This window comes from Amblyomma mixtum, chromosome 3 (assembly GCF_055824585.1).
Source record: "Amblyomma mixtum isolate Tamu chromosome 3, ASM5582458v1, whole genome shotgun sequence".
NCBI lineage: Eukaryota > Metazoa > Arthropoda > Arachnida > Ixodida > Ixodidae > Amblyomma > Amblyomma mixtum.
Window position 1 is genome coordinate 415,852,149 of NC_143014.1, and position 21,970 is coordinate 415,874,118.

General features: G+C 46.1%; 1 protein-coding gene across 5 annotated transcripts in view; it reads left to right on the forward strand.

Annotated features, from left to right (window-relative positions):
• LOC149357740 (uncharacterized) overlaps positions 1-21,970 on the forward strand; it is a 142,797-nt gene that overhangs the window by 54,102 nt on the left and 66,725 nt on the right. The window contains exons 3-7 of one of the 5 annotated variants that reach the window (XM_089577967.1): positions 16,981-17,131; positions 17,208-17,269; positions 18,246-18,308; positions 19,692-19,753; positions 20,226-20,281. In XM_089577967.1, the coding sequence (XP_089434093.1) occupies positions 16,981-17,131; positions 17,208-17,269; positions 18,246-18,308; positions 19,692-19,706 (291 nt within the window). In that variant the 3' untranslated portion in view covers positions 19,707-19,753; positions 20,226-20,281. Of the gene's footprint in view, positions 1-16,365; positions 16,411-16,980; positions 17,132-17,207; positions 17,270-18,245; positions 18,317-19,691; positions 19,754-20,225; positions 20,282-21,970 lie in introns of those variants that run through there. The other 4 variants (XM_089577969.1, XM_089577965.1, XM_089577968.1 and 1 more) reach the window with 4 other exon arrangements.

Sequence of the window (21,970 nt, forward strand, 5' to 3'; positions counted from 1 at the left end):
CCGATGAGTTGTGGGAGTTCTTTGCAAATATGATAGCGCATGGAATCAATATGTTTATTCCTAAAACCATGAAAACAAGAACAAGGAGTCCTTGGATTAATAGGGATATCATTCACAATAAAGACAGCTAAAACGTAAGCGTAAAAGATGCTCAGATCATCCAAGTCCTTTACTGAAAAACTCCGTACATCTAATGAGCCAACAATTAAAACGCTTCATCAAAGAAACCAAAGACAAATTCTACAGTCAGACTCTCACAAGGTTTCTAACCGAGGCACCTAGCAAGTTTTGGAGGTATGTAAATCGCTCAGGTAAAAATAAGCAGGCAAATGATGAATGGAGCGTAGAGTTGGCTGAGAGATTTAATTCATTTTTTACATCGGTTTTCACACGTGATGATGGCGAATCCCCATGTTTTCAGCCTGCGGATATTCCTCCTATATCGGATGTAGAGATCAGTGAGGAAGGGGTCCTGAATTTGCTCTTGAATATAGACACCAAAAATTGAATTAACTTGAATTAACTTACCTTGACCGTAATAATTTGTTATTTGCTAATCAGCATGGCTTTCGCAAGGGACTTTCCACAAACACACAACTCACTGAAACTGTACACGACCTCTGCTTGTCAATTAATTCCCGCATGCAAACAGACATGGTATTTTTAGATTTCGCAAATGCGTTTCATAAAGTCTCGAACCTGGAACTGTTACTTAAAATCAGATGTATATTAAAAAATGAAACGATAACTGAGTGGTTTACGTCCTATCTTTCCTGTCGAGCACAGTATGTTCAAGTTAATGCTCATAAATCCAGCATTAGTCCAGTAGACTCCGGCGTTCCGCAGGGCAGCGTCCTGGGCCCGCTCCAGTTTTTGATTTTCATCAATGACTTGCCTAACAAACTGAGCGTACCGGTCCGATTGTATGCAGACGACTGCATCATTTATAAACAAATTGGTACTCTGGAAGATCACGTTGAACTAAATCTAATTTTGCAAAAAATCAACGAATGGTGCAAACGGTGGCAGATGGTATTAAATCCAAATAAAACAGTTTTTATGACCATTACAAGAAAGAAAACTATCTCAGATTATAGTTATAGTATGAATGATAGAATAATAACCACGGTAAATAAATACAAATACCTTGGATTAACACTTACTTCTGACTTACGTTGGAATTCACACATAGATAATACATGTTCCAAGGCCTCAAAAGCACTCTGTAGCCTCAGACGAAATATGCATAGTGCAACCCCTTCAATCAAATATCTGGTTTTTAAGAGCGTGATAAGGCCCATTCTCGAATATGGAAAAATTGTTTGGGACCCCCACACTGCATTCAATTGCTCGAAGCTGGAAAGAATTCAGCGTCTCGGTGCTAGGTTTATACCCCAACGTCTTTGTGTAAACGTGCTGATTTGGAAGCGCTCGGTTTTAGAACCAAATGTGACAGGCTCAAGTTTCTTTTTCAGATTATTAATCGCAGCTTGAAAATAAACCATTCAAAGTACTTTGAAATTAAAACAGGAGAAATATCAGGCCATCGTCACAGCTTGTACATACCAATGCCCACAGTCCGAAATGATCGCTTTAAATTTATTTTTTTTCCCAAGAGCCATTAAGGAATGGAATATGCTACCCAACTCTGTTGTCACCTCACAATCACTTAGGGAATTTTTAGATAAGCTGCATGATGTTTTATCGTCTACATAAAATATATGCCAGTGTTTTATTTTTGGTATAAGTGGTGAACGCTTTATGTACCGATTTGTGTGCCCGTTTCAATGTTTGTCTTTTTGCGATTTTTTATACCTCATTATCCACTCCTGTTATAGCCCGTGATCTGGGCTGACAGTATAAATAAATGAAATGAAATCATCGAGATCATCAGCCTGACTACGCCCACCGCAGGGCAAGGGCCTCTCTCAGGTTTCTCCAATTAACCCTGTCCTTTGCCAGCAGCGGCCACCGTATCCCCTCAAATCGTCCGCCCACGTAACTTTCTGGCACGTCTTGTTGCGCTTGCCCTCCCTTGGAATCCTCTCCGTTACCCCTAAGGACCAGCGGTTATCTTGCCTTCGCATTACATGCCCTGCCCAAGCCTATTCCTTCCTCTTGGTTTCGACTAGGATGTCATTAACGCGCGTTTGTTCCCTCACCGACTCTACCCGCTTCTGGTCTCTCTACGTTACATCTATCAATTTTCTTTCCATAGGTCGCTGCGTTGTCCTTAACTTACGCTGAACCCTTTTCGTTAGCCTCCACGCTTCTGTCCTATAGGTGAGTACCGGTAAGATAGAGCTGCTGTATACTTTTATCCTGAGTGATATTGCTAAACTGCTAGTCATGATCTGAGAGAACCTGCCATATGCACTGCCGCCCGCACAGAAAATTTCCGGAAGGCGCACACGCCAAGAATGGGAAACCAGTCAGGAGGTTGAGCTTGCGCTGCATTTACGTTTGGAGCTTAAATGTGCGGTTCTCCGGCAGTTGTGCGTGTTTATCAGTCATACGGTTTTCCCACACGGTAAGCACTGTTATTGACAGGAATTTCATTAACAGGAATTAACAGGAAGCTCACACGGAATTCCGGGGTCTTTCATCGCAGGCAGAAATCTTATAGTGTAAGACATGACCTCAATGTCGTTTTTAAAGGGCAACTGACTACCCTCTGGTCGAAAGCGATAGTTAACAGCCATCGCAATCAACAACTTCGCCATGCTCCTCTCCTTCCGTTCTCTCCTCGAGATTTTTCTCTCTCGCGCCTCGTCGAGTAGGCTCCGCAAGGGAAAAGCACCCTTCCTCCTCCTATGCTAGCGGGAGGCGTGGAGTGGTTGAGTGCGTCGTCACATGTCTACGTCATGGCCCCGCCTTGAAAAGAATTCTTCTCATGGTTTTTGCTACCCGGTCTATTTGGGGGGGGGGGGGAGGAGAGCGGCGGGTCTCCCAAAACTCTATTTTGCTCTTTGGGTCTCCTCGCCGTGTTTCGTCGTGTTTTTTTTCTCTGTCCCTCCTCTCCCCAGTTGCTTGGGTCGTGGGCGTAGCCGTCCGGAGCGAAGCGTCTTCCGCAAACCACCACATTCTTTACCGTTTTGTCAGGAAGGCCGATGCGTTAGAGCCAGTCACGACTCAACTCATAATCTCCTGGAAATCTGTGCCGGATCGTGGTTCGACTCCAGTCGCTGCGTGAGCATCCAACCGCGAAACAGCGTCGTTGCATTTTCTCCGCATGCTGAACGATCGAGAGGTGCAATCGGTCGACCACCTAAACTTGTTAGCGAGCGCATCCTTCCATATATCTGTTTGTCAGCCCCAGTTAGCGAGCCACCTTTTCATTTTTTTAGGCCTCCCCATCGTTTCACGACCGGAGGGGCGGGAGTCGGTTTTGTTCGAAACGCACGGCGAAGCGCGGACCCGGCAACCGCCCATTTGCTTTTATCCGTGTGTGTTTATGTGTTCTGTGTGTTTGTGTCTCTTCTCCGCTCCTAAGCTCATGTCGTTCGACGGAGTCAAGGCGTAAACAAGATACACGAAGGATAAGCGGTGTGTGTGCGGAGCGGTCGAGTGTGCGAGCGAAAGGCTCTACACTCGACACGGCATCCGCACAAATAGCTAAAAGCTTGTTTTTGGGGGGCTTTCACGGAGGAAAAAAAACTGGCTGTGGCTTAGCTTGGTTAAGCCTGGTAATTGCGAAGCAATACGATAGGTTCCGCTATTTTATTGGTTTCCCATGTACTGACACGGCTAATGACGCATAGCCAAGAATGACGACACACACGTGTTACTTTGTTTCATCTTTTATTCAAACCTATAAATACGCTTTGGTGATCTGTGAACGTTGACTGTTTTCGTCGGGCTGCATATTGAGCACGCCGCTTGGAAAGTCGTTCTTCTCGTTCTTCTGCCGTCTCCGTTGCTCGCTGATGCTGGCTCTTTGCATTCTGCCTAAGTGTCTTGCTTGCTTGAGGCGGCATCTGACAGGCTTGACGAGAGGAGCGAACCGGTGTTGGTGCCTGCCAGCCTCGCGCTGCGACGGCGCGAGATGGGGCCCCGTTTTTTGCACAGATGGTATGACGTCACTCCGCACGCGGCGCCCCTGGTGAGAGGAGCGGTAGTTGGGCCGCCGTTGGTGCCTGCCAGCCTCGCGCTGCGACGGCGTGAGATGGGGCCCCGTTTTTACACAGATGGTATGACGTCACTCCGCGCGCGGCGCCCCTGGTGAGAGGAGCGAGAGTTAGGCCGCCGTTGGTGCCTACCAGCCTCGCGCTGCGACGGCGCGAGATGGGGCCCCGTTTTTACACAGATGGTATGACGTCATGCCAAAGGTCATGCCAAAGGTCAAGTGGTGCCTACCACCGCCTCGCGTTACAACGGGCTGAGGTGGTAGCTAAAGTAGTATTGCTTCGCAATAAAAAAAACTAAGGGAGCGCGGCACGCAGAGGGCTATCTCATAACGTGATCACGGCGGGGGAGAACCTACTCTCTCAGTTTTACTATTTTTTACTTTTTATGACTAGGGTTCAAGCTATCGCCAGACGCTCCCTCCTCAGTTTTTATTTCGTTCATGCAGGTTTGTAGGCATGTGATGAAACATAGGGCGCTGGGGAAAGCGCTGCGCAGATGACGCGACGCCCCGGCTACGCCCAGCCTTCTGCCGTCAGTCAGAACGACGCACCAATGGAATGCCTTTAGCAAATGTGTCCCGTATGACGTCAAACGAGCCAGAGTAGAGGGCGTGGACGTTTGCTTGTGGAAGGAAAGAACTAGCGGGCTTTGATTTGAATTATTACAGGTTCTCGGGGCGCGCATGGCTCTAGTATTTTGCAGAGGTTATCTTCGATGCCTCATCTATGCAGTGGGCTTATTTTTTTAAAAAATGTCCTGCCCTGGGCAGGTGCCCTTTAAGGTACTGCTGAAGTAGGCTATGCCCCAAACGAACATAGCATGACAACACAACACAAATAATCGCGTTGTTCAATAGTTTCTCGTTGCTCTCACGTGTAGCATTTCACTGATCACAGCACAAACGTCCCCTTTGCTCGATGGCACGCCCTAACGCGTAAGGTCCACGTTTGAAGTCTAGGAAAGGCTTTTGCGGCCTAATGAATCCGGCGTCAAGAAAGGCTAGGCAATGCTGCAGGTATATGCGTAGACGAAGTAATGACCGATCAGAACCTTTGTCAGCTGCCTTCTGGAGAGGCAGTACAGGTATTCCATGGAAAAGCGAAGATTGAGGAGATCGAAAGTATCAGCACAAATTCTCTCACGACTATGTACAGAAAAGACAGTTGATCATTTAGTCACCTAATAAGCACAGCTGCCAGGAAGCGGTGGTTTTCGGTTTTGAAAAATAAAAATCCTGAAACAAGTTGGTGGACAAAAAGTGCACGAAAGATTCACCAGACTCTATCAATGTGGCAAGAAATTCTGCCCACATATAAGCTCCCTTTTAAAGCGCCCCAGAGAAGTCACAGAAATTTTGTGTACCGAATTTACGTTCTTCCTCGCACAATTCAGCACTTCCAACAGTGTCACTGCGCAAAGTCGCAACGAAGATGTCGTAAATTTGTGTCCGTACATACACGAAGTGCTCCCAACCTATCGAAGCCTGCTTTTAAAGCGAAAGCTTTATTGGCCTAGTCAAGCCAAGGTCGTTGGCGCCGCAATTTGACCTTCAGGTGGAGGAGCGATGGAGATGTGGCAGCCAAGTTACATACCTTCTCTCATTCCTTCCTTTATCTCTTCCCTTGCGGTGTGGTTCAGGCGCCCACCAAGAGGTGACAGTTACTGCGCCATTTCCTTTCCTCAAAAGCAAACAAAACAAAACAAAACATGTCGGCCATCGCCGCGTTAGCATTGACAGCGTTGTAGAGTCCGTTCATTCTGACGCAAGGGAAGGCGCACAACTGGCTCCCTGGGTCAATGGACACCTCAATCTTGCTGTCATATACGTGGTGTTGTTTCCGCCTGCAAAAATGCTTTTCCTCAACATTCCGGGCTTGGCCAAACCACCGGAAATTTTTTCTCATATTCTTTTCATATTCTTATTCAAAGCAAGAGATGGCGACGACATCAGCATAAGCCAAATCTTCATTTTACACTGCACTAACCAGACGCTACGATTAGATGTATTTTGAAGCGAAAGTTTCACTACGGGACATCGGGCTTCAATCGCCGACCGTGTATATTTGACCTGCAGCAGATTTAGAGGTCAAACCATGAAAAAGGGAAAAAGAAATTGATTCAATATCCGTGACTGGGAGTCGAACCCGAGGCGGCGCGAACAGATCTCCTTTAAGGGCCGCTCAGCGGGCCCAATCGTTCACTTATTTGTGCATGAACTTGTTTCGCGTTTTTTTCTTTTTCAAATCGGCAAACCACCCTTTTTTAGTAGCTGTGCTTATTAGGCGTCTCAGTGCTCATTTGCCTTTCCTGTTCGCACCGCCTGGACATACTCGTGAGGAGCCGTTATGGGGATTCCTTAACGAAGTTGCTGACACCTTCAATTTCCGCACTGTGCGCTTTTCTTTACACTCCCTCTATAGCCTCTCCAGAAGGCAGATGACTCAGGCACATGGTGACACACAGCGCAAAAGACGAGGAACCAGAGTAAGAGAGACACAGGGCAAGCGCTGACTGGCAACTAAATGCTTTATTTGCTAAAAACCTTCTGATATGAAGGAAACAGGCAGAAGGATACACCACAAAAAAAAAACAGAACTAAAAACACCTTTGAAAATGCGCACGACAATCGACCTTTCGGAAGGAAATCCATCTCCTTATCAATTTAGGAAACTGATGGTTTGCTGACGCAGTTATGCTTGTCATTTTCAATGTGGAAAGCCTCAACCCTTTCCCGTGTAGTCTGATCATTCTGCTTGTACAGCACTCGTGCTTGATGAAACAAAGCAGTGTACTTTTTCTTTTTCATCTCTTCACAGCCTAGGCAATATTTGAACAGATTTGATAGGGTGTCCCGATTTCTTAACTTGTTCCTATGCTCTTGTAGGCACTTATTTAGGCACCGTCCGGTCTGGCCAATGTAACGGGCCCCGCAGGAGAGGGGAATTGTATACACCACACCTGTGCTGCAGGCAACGAACTTCTCGCTGTGTGCGACATCACACCCATTACTATCGCCTGCCTCTTTCTTTCTTTGAATAGCTGGGCATACTTGCTTTAGCTTGATTCGGGCTGAAAGGAAAACACTAACATTGTACCTGCTTGCTATATTCTTTAGACCATGTGAGAGGCGGTGTACGTATGGTAAAACGGAAACTCTTTTCTTTTCAGGCTGAACGCCCAGCATGTGCTGAGCGGCCTGGTGCTTTAATGATTGCAGTAACCGGGAGAATATGCCCCCGTTATTACTTCGTCTCGATATCCGGCATTCTTCACCCTATACAACTGGCACTGGAAGCTGTCTCCGACGGCATGGTGGCATGATTTGGTCAAAGCACTTCGCAGGCACTAACTAACTATGCTGTTTTTTTTTACCAATTTTGAGTGTTCTGAATGAAAACTGAAAAGGGTCTTTGTCATCCTCGGGTTATACTTTCAGCATGCATGGTTGGTTTCGAAATGTAACCGGAGGTCCAGATACTGCAATTCCTCGTCGACTGAAACCTCGAAAGTGAACTGTAAGCCTGACCCACACTCCCTGAACACATTCAGGATATATGTGATCTGCTGAATCACCGCGTTCTACAAAAACCAGATAATCGTCAACATATCTGAAGGACTTCAGGTGTAGATGGTGCAGTTTTGTTTCCAAATCCTTGTCAACGTACATTAGAAAAATGTCACTCAACAAAGGGGCGACGCCGGAGCTGATACACATACCTGCTTTCTGCTCAAGCAACGTGCCTTCCCAACCTACAAAAGTGGAATGCAAATAAAACTGTAAGATTAAAAAAAAAAACTTTTCACCGACAATCCGCATTGTGTGACGAACGCCAGCTTGTCATTACTTTCGCTTAAGAACTTTTAAGAACGGTTAAGCACCAGGCCGCTCAGCACATGCTGGGCGTTCAGCCTGAAAAGAAAAGAGTTTCCGTTTTACCATACGTACACCGCCTCTCACATGCTCTAAAGAATATAGCAAGCAGGTACAATGTAGTGTTTTCCTTTCAGCCCGAATCAAGCTAAAGCAAGTATGCCCAGCTATTGAAAGAAAGAGGCAGGCAATAGTAATGGGTGTGGTGTCACACACAGCGACAAGTTCGTTGCCTGCAGCACAGGTGTGGTGTATACAATTCCCCTCTCCTGCGGGGCCCGTTACATTGGCCAGACCGGACGGTGCCTAAATAAGCGCCTACAAGAGCATAGGAACAAGTTAAGAAATCGGGACACCCTATCAAATGATTCAAATCTGGTCAAACATTGTCTAGGCTGTGAAGAGATGAAAAAGAAAAAATGCACTGCTTTGTTTCATCGAGCACGAGTGCTGTACGAGCAGAATGATCAGACTACACGGGAAGTGGTTGAGGCTTTCCACATTGAAAATGACAAGCATAATTGCGTCAGCAAACCATCAGTTTCAAAAATTGATAAGGAGATGGATTTTCTTCAGAACGCTTGATTGTCGTGCGCATTTTCAGAGGTGTTTTTAGTTGTTAGTTTAAGTTTTTGTGTGTGTTTTGTGGTGTATCTTTCTGCCTGTTTCTCTCGTATAAAAAGGTTTTTAGCAAATTAAGCATTTAGTTGCCAGTCAGCGCTTGCCCTGTGTCTTTCTTACTCTGGTTTCTCGTCTTTTGCGCTGTGTGTCACCATGAATCTTTATCGACTAGCCCAGTTGGACGGCTTGCTAGACTCGGGCACTTACAGGGTATTTGTTTCCTGTACCGTTGTATCGGCAACCTTTTCTGGAGTTCCTTGACACCAGTGTTTTAAAACGTGTTAGGCGAATGTGCATTTCTTCTGCTGCAAAAAAAAAAAAAACGTTCTTTAAACTGTCCACACCTACGCTGCCTTTGAAGGGATGACTTCATGCTAAGCAGATGTTTGCGCCATGGACGGTGAATTGCGGCCTGTGCGGTACACCGGAGACAATTACACCAGAGTACACCAAATACAGAGTGAATGGCAAGTCGGTTTTGGGGTAACTAAAGATGTCTTGGCTTTGTATGCCTGCCCATACAGGACAGCTTCCTCTCATAGTAGGCACATGCGTTGGTCCTCACGGCGTCTGCGTGTTTACTCTGTGCAAGGGAAACTCCCTCGCGTCACATGGACACGATCTGAAACTACTGAAGCTCAAGGCTTTAGTAGATGCAAAATCTGTCAGCTTTTTGCCTTACGTACCTCATGAGACAGATTCAAGCGTATACATAGCCCATTTGCACTTATTCTGAGTGCATTTGATTTCGCGGCTTTTGCGTAAATTTATAGCTGTTTGCCGGGACAGTAAATTAAAGTGGGCAAAGTCAAAACAACCTTGCATTGAGCAAATTTTGCAGTTTTTATTTTATATGCTGATATCACAACGAAAAGCAAAAGCCATACAACTTTGAATAAAAACAATCTACGTTGTGAATTTTTTATATTCTGGAACCGTTTGAACCCATTTGAACCGGTTCAAACCGGAACGGAATGTCGCTCCTGAGCCGAACCCGGAACTGAGTCCAAAAGGCGTGAACCCGAACCCTGACCGAAGCCGAAACAAATCCGGTTCGACACCCTGGCACTTATATTGCATAGGCGTGAAGTGTTGGCCGGCTGCCACTTGTCACGTTTCACCTTTACTGTTTACAGGAGCCTTCTTTTCGGATCTCTCGGAAATGAAAACATTCTCCAGCCATTTCGGGAATGATTTGTGCCCGCAACACCCTGACATGTCGTCCCTTTCTTGCGGCCAAGAAAAGTTGCAATAGATGGGAAACAGGCCGCCGAATGTGCAACTGACGCAGGCGGGATAAGGAGCGGGCACAAAAATGGCGGGTGCCCTCGCCGTGGCGGCACTAGGGTTCCTAGTATTTGTAGGGACCCTAGCGGCACTTGCACTGCACTGACCCCCTCAAAGGATGTCCCCATTATCCACGAAGCGGCAGAGGGCGGCGCGCATCGAGGCACCCGACGCGACTCCTTTCATGGCAGGTCGCCGCGCCCGTCGGCAGCATCCAGGCGCTGGCGGCTTTCAGTTCATCGATTTCGGCGTAGACAATTACGGGTTTGCATCATGCGTGGCTGAACCTGGCAGGTGCCGTTGTCAAACTCACTACGAGACAAAAGTTACCGCAATACCCAAGCTCTGGCCAAATGTTTAGGAGAATCCCCTAGGTGGAAGAGATTTGTGGGGGAGCCGTATATGGTGGAGTAGCCGTATGGCTGCGCTTGGGTGGATGTCAGTCAGTAATTACTCCCTTTTTACTATACCCAAGTTCTGCGCAGTTTCACCGCCGTTTGTCTATTCATAGGGCAGTAGTAAACTATTCAGTGATGTAAAAGAGCAGCTTTCTTATAAAAGGAATGTCTAGAAAGGATTCAGTTTTATCATCCGGTCATGATTGCCCAACGCGCTTGACAGAGGTACGTTTTGTGAGTGATCCAACATTCCTCATTCGGGAATACTGATATCGATGCGGTAATTCAGGAATGCGTCCATACCCGCCACGGTGGCTCAGTGCTTAAGGCGCTCGTCTACCGAGCCGGAGTACCCGGCTTCGATCCCGACCGTGGCGGCCGCGTTTCAACGGAGGTGAAACGCAGAAAACGCCCGTGTGCTGTCTCTCTCTTCTTTCACTCCCACCTTCCTCCCTTCGCTCATGGTGCGGTTCAGGTGCCCGCCGAGATATGTGAGGCAGATACTGCGCCATTTCCTTTCCTTAAAAACCAATTTGCCAATTTGGAATGCGCCCATCCCTTTGAAACCTAGTCGGATACAACTTAAGAAGGCAGCGGCTTTTCCCCACCAAAGAACCCCCCTCGAGCCAATGGCGTGGGCCGATTCTCATGACCCTGCTATTGTGACAATACAGGGAGCGGTCCCACAAAGGAGAGAGGGGTCTATCCCCGACTATGGAGTGAGAGGACTATCCCCTTTCATCTTCCACTCCCTGTATTGTCACGCTAGCAGGACAATGAGAATCGGTCGACGCCATTGGCTGGAAGGGGGTTCTTTGACGGGGAAAAGCCGCTGCCTTCTTAAGTTGTATCTGACTATAGTACAGGCCGGAAAAGAGCGTTTTTTGATGCATGAGGATGTCACAAAGTGCGCGCATGCCTTATCTTTCTTTTTTCTTCTCCGACCGAATTGGCCACGGCTGGCCACGGCGCCGGTAGTATGCGGGCATGTCGCGACGCAGCGGCGATGACTTTGCCTCCCCCCCGCGTGGGCGTTGACCCCTCGCGACGCTGGGGGGTCAAGACTACGCCGCCCCCCTCCTCAGGATTATCGCCGGGAAGCGAGTGCTTTCGCGAGGGGGGGACGGGAAGCGGCCGGTGAATGCCCTAGTACCCGTCCCAACCTTGGGAAGTTAACATCGCTCCTCGTTAGGACCATACCTTTCCTTCGCATCCCCTTCAGTTTCTTCATGTTTCTTCTCCCCCCTTCTCAACATCTGTAAATCGTTGGTGCACGGGGCCGAGAGGATTCGTTTGCTTTTATTTGTTTTTTTTGTGGTTTGTCACGTGAACACGGTGGCGGGAAAATCACGACCGAGTTAGTTGGTTTAGAGATTTCGGTGCGTGCCAACGTGTGTAGGGTCAGCCAGGGCAGTGGTCGGCAAGCGAGCCTAGGCGGTGTCTGACGCGTAGAGCGCGGCGACGGCGGCCCCGAAAGACGCGTGGAAGACGCGTAACCCGTGGCCCAAGTTCGCCCGTATCCGCACCCCCCCATCAGCACCGCGCGCTTCCGCAGCCCGACGCTCCCTGCGACCGGACCTTGCCACTACGCAGCTAAGCCACCGATTCTCACCACTCGCTCCACTATTTTCTTTGTTCTGTCGCTGTTCTCGTCCTATTCTTTTGTACATTGCTTTAATCGTGTAACTTTGTTGTATAGTTCTCGCCCTGTTGCTTTCCTTCCTATTGTTAATAGTTGTTTGTGTTCGATTCTGTGTTTATTCGTGTCGCGTCTCTGTATTGCCGCTGTTTTGTTGGGCCTTGTTTTGTAACTTTTTGTTGTGCTGGTTTGCCCGAGTATAAAAGTGTTTGATAAGTAACCTGCCTACGCCTCATGCCTCCGGTCAACGGCTAATCAGGCGTGGCCCCTATCGCCGGTCAGCAGTCTAACCTCATCTTCCGCACGCGGGGTGGAGAGATTTGTCGCTCCTCCCCCTCCGAATTTACGGAGAGTGCAGTGGTGGGCAGGTTGGCCCGATTAATTATAATTTCGGCGCCAATCAAACATCTAGCCGCCCACCATATCCTGACAGAGGAACATGACCTTTGTATTTCCGCTTTTTTACATTCACGCGGAGGCGTGCTGCGACGCACCATCACGCTGAATATACTTGTTTCTCCCATTCACCCGGTTGATTGATTGTAAAACAGTTTATTCGCCGGAGAGTGCTTGGTAAGAGGTCGCGTTAAGTGGTCGAGACTACGCAGCCATCGACAACTTGTCAGACCGCTCCACTGGCAAAACTTGCGTTCTGGGGTCAGAGCTATAGCCAGCACGGTCTCCCATCGCTCGGGAGAAGGAGCGGTAACTAGATCACCCGGAGGTGGCTCTATTTTGCAGTCCCACAGGATGTGATCGTAAGTGGCTCGTTGGCCACAGTGTTTACAGTTTGGGTTGTAAAAATCTGGATAAATGTGCGCGAGGAGTGATCAATCAATCAATCAATCAATCACTTTATTTCAGCTTTTTTTTTTACAAAAACTGAGGGCGGCAAGAAAAAAGCAGTCATTACGACCGCTTGACAAGCCTCGCCACCCCTACAAAGAGGCAGTTTGGTAGCGACTATGATGGTTACTTCATACACTGGTAACAACGCAAGGTACACGGAAAGTCAAGGCATGTAAATATATGCATAAAAGGAAAATTTTTTTTAAATACGTGCATAAAAGAAACTTTTTTTTTTAAAATACATGCATGAAAGGAAACTGTTTTTATTTTGCATGAACAAGTAGTATTTCCGCACAACAGAATAAAGGTTTTACACAACATTTACGGTTCAATGCAATAGAATTCTATACATGGGTACGCATACTGTGGGACCTAGCTTGCAAACACATTTCGAATAGCCGAGACAGACATGCTGAGCAACGTGTCGTAAAATGGCGTGTTCAAGTATTTGGGAAGAATCTATTTTAGTGTGGAAAAGCCATAGTTTGTTCTGCATCGTGGTAATGAATAGATGATACGCTGTCGTGTCATGTCCGATGTGGTGTAAGTGTCACAATGCTAGAAAAAAAAAGTGTCGTCTTCGGCTATTATTTTTTTATAGAAGGATGCAAACCTGTAATCGAACATTCTTGTTACTGGTATCATTCTGTATTGCTGGTAGATAGGACGTGTCGGAGCATCATACGGTACATTAGCAATTACGCGAAGTATTCTTTTTTGCAGTACTAGAAGCTTCTGGATGTTAGATGCTGTGGTTTGTCCCCATACAAGGAAGCAATACGATACATAAGAATAAAAGAACGCATAGTACAGATTCAGCTTAGTTTTTGCGGGTAAAATATGTTTATTCCGCTAAATTATCCCAATATATCTGGAAAGGGATAGGCACACTTTGCTTACATGGGCGTCCCACGACATAGTAGCAGTAAATACTACTCCGAGTAATGTGAAGGTTTCCACGTACTCAATGGGGGCGTTGTCGAAATAGAGTGGTGGCACACTGCCTATATGCTGCCCCTTCGGATGGAACAATAAAGCTTTAGTTTTTAGCTTGTTTATTTTTAATGAGTTCAAAGATGACCACTCAGATAATGATGACAAAACTGTATTTGCGGTGCTAGTTAGTTCTTTGATGTCAGGTGAGGACAAAAATAGACTGGTGTCGTCAGCATATATGATGTATTTAACTAAATTACTGATGTTGCATATGTCATTAATATATATGTTGAATAGGAGCGGCCCCAGAAGGCTGCCCTGGGGCACGCCGTTTGTGATTGCTAACAAGTCCGAAGAGCTGTGATTTAAAGCAACATACTGGCGACGAGCACTGAAATACGATTGAATGAGACTGAGGGCGTGGCCACGTATACCTTAGTGGTCGAGTTTATTAAACAGAGTTTCGTGATTCAGTGTATCGAATGCTTTGCTAAAGTCTACAAAGACGCCTAAGGTGAGGTGTTGAGCTTCGAAGTTATTTAATATGTATTCTTTTTGATCAAGCAGAGCATGCTCAGTTGATCTATGCTTTGTAAATCCATACTGACAGTTAGCTATTACGCAGTGCTTCTGTAGGAAATTGTAACGTCGATGCATTATTCGCTCTAGCCCCTTGGAGAAAAAAGGTAGTACAGATATTGGCCTGTAATTTCCTAGAACGTTTCTATCGCCTTTTTTATAAATAACCACAACTTTGGCCACGTGCATGGCAGCGGGAAAACGTCCTGTGCGAAGCGCGGTATTCTAAATATGTGTAAGGCATGGCACGATCAAAGGTAGTACGTATTTTACAGGTAAACATTGAATATTACTTGGGTCAAGACTTGTCGTGTTCTTTAAACTTTTTCACACCGAGTAAACCTCAGCTTCGTCGGTTGGTTCAAGAAACATCGATTCGTTTAGCCTGTTGCCCAAAAATCGAGACATACCTGGATTGTACTGACTGCTTCCAACTTCAGTGAAATATTGGTTGAAGGGATTTGCAAGGGACGGCCCAGCGATTTCCTTGTCATGCATAACTAGGCTCGCGAGGTCCTGATGTTGGTTATTTCGATTTAGCAGAATATTTAGGCGTCTCCACTTTTCTTTCGGGCTGTCTGAGAGATGCGCATTAAACAATAGTAGGCAGTCCTGGATGATTTAATTTCGCTATTTAAGCGGTTCCTTAGCGACTTATAAGTGGCTAACACATCGGGGGCTCTACTTTTTATGAAAGTCGCGAAGAGCTTCTGTTTCTTTTTTACCAGTCGTACCAAGCGAGCAGTCATCCATGGCTTTCGTGCTTTTCTTGAAGGTTTTATCTCAACGATAGGGAAACACTCATTATAAATTGGGAGAAAGAGCCGAAGGAGCTCACTGTATGATTCATCGGGTGTTGTGTGCTGGAAAACAGGATTCCAGTTCACAAGTGAAATACTGTTCCTGAAATGGTCAAGGCGGCTTTGGGAAAGTAGCTGTCGACGGACTTTCAAGGCTGTCTTTGCGGAAGGTTCTTTTTGAAGACGGACGAAGATAGGAAGATGGTCGCTAATGTCTGTAGCGATACGACCGGCAAATGACGCATCCTCGCGATTGGTGATTAGTAAATCCAAAGAAGAAGAAGAATGTGAGGTAACACGTGTAGGTCCGCGGATTTCATTTTGGAAGCCAGCTGTTTGTATGGTGACTAACATGCGCTCTTGCACTGAACTGCTTGTGCTCATATCTATGTTGAAATCGCCCCCGATGCACGCCAAGAAGTTTTCAGAAAGAAAAGATAACTCGTGTTCGAAGCTGCCAAAAAACTTGGCTATATTGCCATGTGGGGGACGATAAACAACGCAAAAAGCTTGACCGCCACACCCAACTGCCAGCATTTCTATGTCATCGTTACTTAAGCAGTGATCAGATAAAATGTCACAGGAATAGTTTTCTTTGATCAACATTGCTACGCCTCCGCCCCGCTTCGTAGTACGATTAAGAAAAAATGATCTGTACCCGGGAAGATGGGGTGCGTATCGATCTCGTCTGTAGACGACGCCACGTAAGCTCTTGTTCTTTCGTCAGGCTTTTGTGCAGAGGGGGGGAAATTCTCCTCTCTAGTTTAAAATGATTGGTGAGATCGCGATATGTGATCATAGAGTCCTTTGTGAAATTAAGGGACCCAGACTCATCCCCTGCCCGGTCGACGAAATCTTGGGCTTTATTGTGGGCCAACTCGTTCCCCAAATTCCCGGAATAGGCTGGGACCCATATCAATTCGGAGTAATTTGGTGAGAATTTGGCTTTGACGCCGGCGAACCATTCAAACTTCGCGCCCATGTTTTCGAGCAGGGAAACGTAGTGCAGGTAAAATAGAAGAGTTTCGGTTCTGCATTCGTAGAAAAAATGCGGTTTTGAAAACTCACTTTTGAGTGTTTGCTTGCATCAGCACACACTGTAGACGCAAAATGGGGGAATATTAACGATAAGCTCGGCAAATAGGTTTTTATTTGGTGTTTCATGACAAGACGGCGGAATACCATTTATGGAACAGGCAACCATGTTACCTTGTACACGCTTCCGCATCTTCCACATGGTGTGTGGGGGCGGCGGTTGAGGTTTGCATTTCGATGGGTATCCGACTTAATCGGGCATTCACGGTAAGTCTACACGATACTGTTTTGTTTGCCTTGTGTGTTGACCGTCTGTTAGCAGTACATTGCGTGTAGAACGACTTTCTGCGCAGTGGCAGCCCTTTTATTGCGGTTTTTAAAGTGCGTTAGGTGCAGAAGCCATTCCGCTCTCTACCAATATGCCACGTGTCTGGGCCGTTCTGGTTTGGTTTATGGCAGTTTAACATCCCAAAGCGACTCGGGCTATTAGAGACGCCTAGTGAAGAGCTCCGTTAATTTCGACCACCTGGGGTTCTTTAACGTGCACTGATATCGCGTAGTACACGCACCTCTAGAATTTCGCCTCCATCGAAATCTGACCGCCGCGGCCGGGATCAAACCCACGTCTTTCGGGGCAGCAGCCGAGAGCCATAACCACTGTTCTGTTTTGTGCTTCACGGGCAGCAGGACTAATCGGTGGAGAGCTCCTGATTACAAGGCCCTTCTGCCGCGCCTTTCGCTGGTGTCTGCTTTTGTGTGCTGCATGCTAGAGACGCGTCGACAAAAATTCCGATCGAGATTAGATTGGATTGGAGTAAACTTTATTTGTGCCTGCAGTTGGGCGCTCGCGCGCCCCGACGAGGGCCTACGTCGTCTACGAGGCTGCCGTTACTCGGCGCGGGTCTCCGCTCGCCGTTGCCGGCTCGCTGGGTCCCTGCCTTTCGAGCGCCCCGAGGACCTGCTGGACGGCCCATAGCTGTTGGTCATGGTCGTTGCTCTTCGCTGCTGCCTCCAGCCGCGGCGGGATTGTTCCTGATCTTGCTTCGTTTGGATTTCTGATGCAGTCCCACAAGATGTGCGTGTGATCTGCCGGCTCCCTCTGGCAGACTCTACACGTATCGGTCGGGTAGGTCTCGGGGTACATGCGATGCATCAGTCTCAGGCTCGGTAGCGATCAAATGCCGCGAATGTCGGCCAAAATATATTTACCTGTATTTACCTGGCGAATCTGCAAACGACAGTCGCCTTCTGATGTAGATTCTCTTTATTTTAAATCTTGCGTTTTTGTTCTGACAATGAAACGCTGTTTTGCGATATATATTCGTCACAATGTTTTGTGCGCCAAGTACACCAAAACCATTAATGGTGTACTTAATTGTGGGTAGCTTTGTCTGGAGCTCAAAATATGTGAGTAACAGTTTTTTTGGCTGCATACACGCTCTGATACAGCATATTTTAATGAATTTTCAAGGTATATAAGCACCACTTTTGTGCATAATATGATAATCTTTCTACAGATATCATGCAGCTGGATGTGGCCCTCCATTTTCACTACATTTTTTAATGCAGAACTTTGCTGTGAGGTGAACTAATATTCGGAATTTCAAGTGTGTATCCAATATATGTGTTGCATGGTTGAAAATCATTTGGATAAATTTATACTTGAGAACTTCATAGTTTTGAGTCGTGTTCAAATACCACGCAGACTTTTATAAATCTGATCTCGCCATTGCTCAATATCTTTCCAAATCATCTGAAGATTGGGTTTAAAGTATTACGGTACAAAAGCACTCTTTTCTTCTCTTGTCTGTCATTTCTTGGTTGTACTGACCAACTTTGAACATAGGTAGGCTTTTTGGACTCGTTGCGAGATTCTGCGAGTGTTTTTATTTAGTGAAATGTGCCATGCGAAAGGTGGGATTTTCAAAGATCGTTTGCGTGGCCTGTGACACTTCAACTAGACAGCCTTTGGCAGTCATATGTGGTGTATTGATAGTGGGCTTTCCTTTGTCTCAGTTTGTGTGAACGTTTGTGTGTTTGTGTTTGTCACTAGCTCTTGTGCCGCAAATTTAACGGTCCTGTGCTCTAAAAATTTGGTGCAGCCGTCGCCCACACCAACCTCGTCACGTGCAGGGAAGGCCGGAAGAGGCGCAAAGCCCGTCGGTGTGAGTAGGTACAAGCGATCTTAGACGTGAAGATGAAGTTGAGCAACGATTATTTGAGGTCTCTCTGCCGGTACTAACAATGAAAACATCTAAAAAGGTCAAGGATAGGTCAGTCCTTTCAGTTGTTGAAGCTTTGGAAGGTTATCTGTCACTGACACATGTAATTTTTAACACCACCACCCGAAAGAAATTGCATTTTTTCGGCTTGAGTCCACATAGACCCTTGTTTAGGGCCATTTTCAGCTCTGAGTCTAAGGAATTATCATGGAATTTTGCTACAAGAGATCTTTGTAGTCTCAAAAGGTGCCCTTTTCTCTGGAGTAACTGATTTTTATTGACTCTTCAGCAGCACAGTAGCTGAGCGAAATCGCCTGACTTATACCCCTGTCAGACTAGCAAATTTAATGTCATTCTCATCGAATGACATTAGCTCACAATGTCATTAATTGGCTGTTACATGGGAAGATTTAATGTCATTAGATTAACATTCGGCATCAAATGAGTTTATGGAACTCATTCGCATTTGATCTCGATCCGAATGCCTACTCTGGACACCAGATACGCAGCAGAAACAAGCGATGCGAAAAAATTGAGTGCACTGCCAAAGTTATAAATTGTATTTATTTAGTTCTGCTAAAAAATGTTAGTTTAGGTGCAAACTGTTCACATCAGAGGCTGCTGTGGATAGCTATTCCTCTCGGTCTTGGTCTCAGCAGCAGCCATCGGCAGTGGCGAGAGTGAAGCAGGGATTTCCCGCAACCGTCAATCATTTTGGTTGGTGTGTTTCTTGCTGGTTGGTGTTACCTGCTTATTTAGCTCAGAAGTACTTGAAGATGTAGTAGAGTAGTTCACCTTTTGGAAGTCATTTCCACGTTGTCAGCACTTTCATTTGTTTACATTTATCGAATGTGTGGTTGACTTTGTACTTGGCTTGGCTTGTGATGGATGCAGTGCTGCAAATTGGCCTGAAATGTTATTTTAAGCTTATAATATTGCACAGAAATGTTCTTACCCGCTCTTGAAACACTACACAACAATTTCAAACGTCTTCATATGCGCTGATGTCTTTCAATTGCGCTATTTTTTTTTTCACTGATTGTTGCTGACATCATTTTCGAATTACATTATTTTTTGCCGTGTAGCACCGAGAGGGACCGAGTGACATTCGACGGATGGAATGCCATTCGGTTCAAGTGACATTAACTCTGCTATTCTGACAGGGGTATTATTTTGTTGAAGATGCCTTTTCTTTCAAATTTTTTTTTATTCCGAGTGCTTTAATTCTTTCTATAAGACCCGCCAAATACGATAAATATTGAAATGGCTTGTATTTGAAACTTCTAAAAGAATTTAAAACTTGCACCTCTGTTTCTTCCTTTTCAGCTCCCCTGCAACTGAGAACCCCTCAGTTTTTCATGTCGGCTTATCTGTCCTGAACTTCGGAGGTGAGTGTCTATCAAATCATTTGTTTCCTTCTTTCAGAAGGATGCAGGTGACGTTTTATTAAACACTAGAGTGCAAATTTCTCTGGGAGGCATTCGAATCGGATAAGATGGGCAGCAACAGCCTAAGACCTTTATTTCTGTGCTTACCACTCTTAAGCCGAACGGCGTGAAGACAAGCGCTCCCTAGATATATGTATTTCCCGTACACGTTTTAAAGGCAGAGGATGGTCATGTACTCAGTTGTCAATGTATGGAAACTTCCCGGTTGAATTAGTGAATTGGCATTCTTTTTCAACTTAGACATGTATTGAAAAATCCATTCAGACTTGACTCTGCTATTATGTCAAGCGCTTAAAAATCCAAGCTGATGGTCTGCTGGACCTGCATACATGCTGCGCTCCCTGGAGGTTGGGGAACAGAACCTGAAGTTTGGCTGTGCGATGAAGACTCCTCTTTTTTTTTTCTTAAATAGCTACAACTACATGCATGCCATCTGCATGGTTCCATGGAGCAACCTAGACTCACCGCTGCCATGCATCCTGCGGAGGACTGAAACCGTGCTGAGTGTGTGAATCAATAGAATAAACAAATTTGCAGTTTCAGCATATAAATGAAAACAACAGCACACAATGAAATACCTGCTTAACACTACCTCTTATTACCCACGAGATTTCATTTTGTGCGAGGGCACATGCTTTTTGGAACCGAAGTTTTTTTTCTTTTTAACAAATATGCAGTGTTATGACATGTGTTTGCGAATCGTAAAAAAGACTACGCATGTGATAAAAATACGCAGTGTTATGGCACGTGTTTGGTAATCGCAAAAAAGGCGACGCATGTGATTTATGCCATTTACAACAGCTGTTGCCACCCATCCACATGGCAATTATTTATTTTGTAGCTCATTGAGACAGGCCTTAGTGCAGCCGATGCATTACTGACAAGCTGTGTCATCCAGCTAAACAGCATTCTGCCTAGAATAAAGCAACTTCGGTAGCTAAAAATAAGGGAATTATGCTGCACTCCCGCTGTTCCAGTCTGCCTCCTGCATGCAAAAGTTGCTGCTTTTCCTCATAACATGGATGCTTGGGAGAGGAATGTGACAGACCTATGCGCAACTCAGGGAGCTTACACAGTTTACAGTTTGCACTCTGCTCAACAGGTGGCGTCACTGGGGCAGCCGTCATTTTTTTACCTTCAGAGCCGTCGTTGATAAGAATTGTGTGCAGTGCTAACAACTGCTCTGCAGCTTGTATACAACTTTCAGGTGCGCTTTTAGCACCAGTGTTTTGGTGCATACGTGAAGGGTATTTTCGAAGCAATGTGTAGGAAGGTAGCGCTAATTTGCCTCTGACCAACTGGGGTAGTGGTGGTGGTGGTGAAACATTATTACCAGCCAATACAAAATAGCAACGCAAAGCCGCCCCTCGCATAAATGACGGCCGCTATGCCTTGGGCAGCAGGCAGCGTCTTCAGCCAGCTGGAGGAGCTTGATCTGTATCCCTGGGTCGGAGCTGTACATAAGAGCCTCCCAGTGATCAGAGTCGGTAATGAAGTGACTCGCGGGTAGATACTGTCGGCAGTTCCAGGTCATATGATTTAGATTGGCTTCACTATCACAATTTTTGCATTTGTCAGAGAGAGTCCCTCCGAATATAATCTACACAGTTTCGGATTTGGATAGGTGTTAGCTTTAAGTTTGCACCAGGCTTTGACCTGTCATTTGGATAGTGTTTTTCTGCTGGCGGAATCTGAGTCTTGCAAGCCTGTAGTGCTGGAGGATTTCTCTGAGAAAACATGGTGGGACAGTCCTCAAGCTAGCTTATGAGCCGCCTCACTACCACCAAAGGAGGCAAGAGCAGGCGTCCAGATTAGGCGAAAGTGCCGTGTGGGCCGAGAATTTTGCAGAATCTGTGCTGCTTATGGGGAGATTCTTCCCAGCATGTAGTTACGTATCGCCAATTTTGAGTCGCTGACAATGGTTTCTGTCGAGGTTCCCGCAATGGCTAGAGCAATGGCTGTTTCTTCTCCAACATGTGTGGGCTGAGTGTGTACAGTGCCCCGTTTATTAGTGTGCCATATTCTGTGTTGACCACAGCTACCATCTTGCCACCTGGGGTATCTACTGCATCTACATATACTACAGAGGTATCATTAAGAAAACTTTTGCCCGAAGGCTTGGATCTCTCTGCATGACTTTGAAATTTGGGTACATGT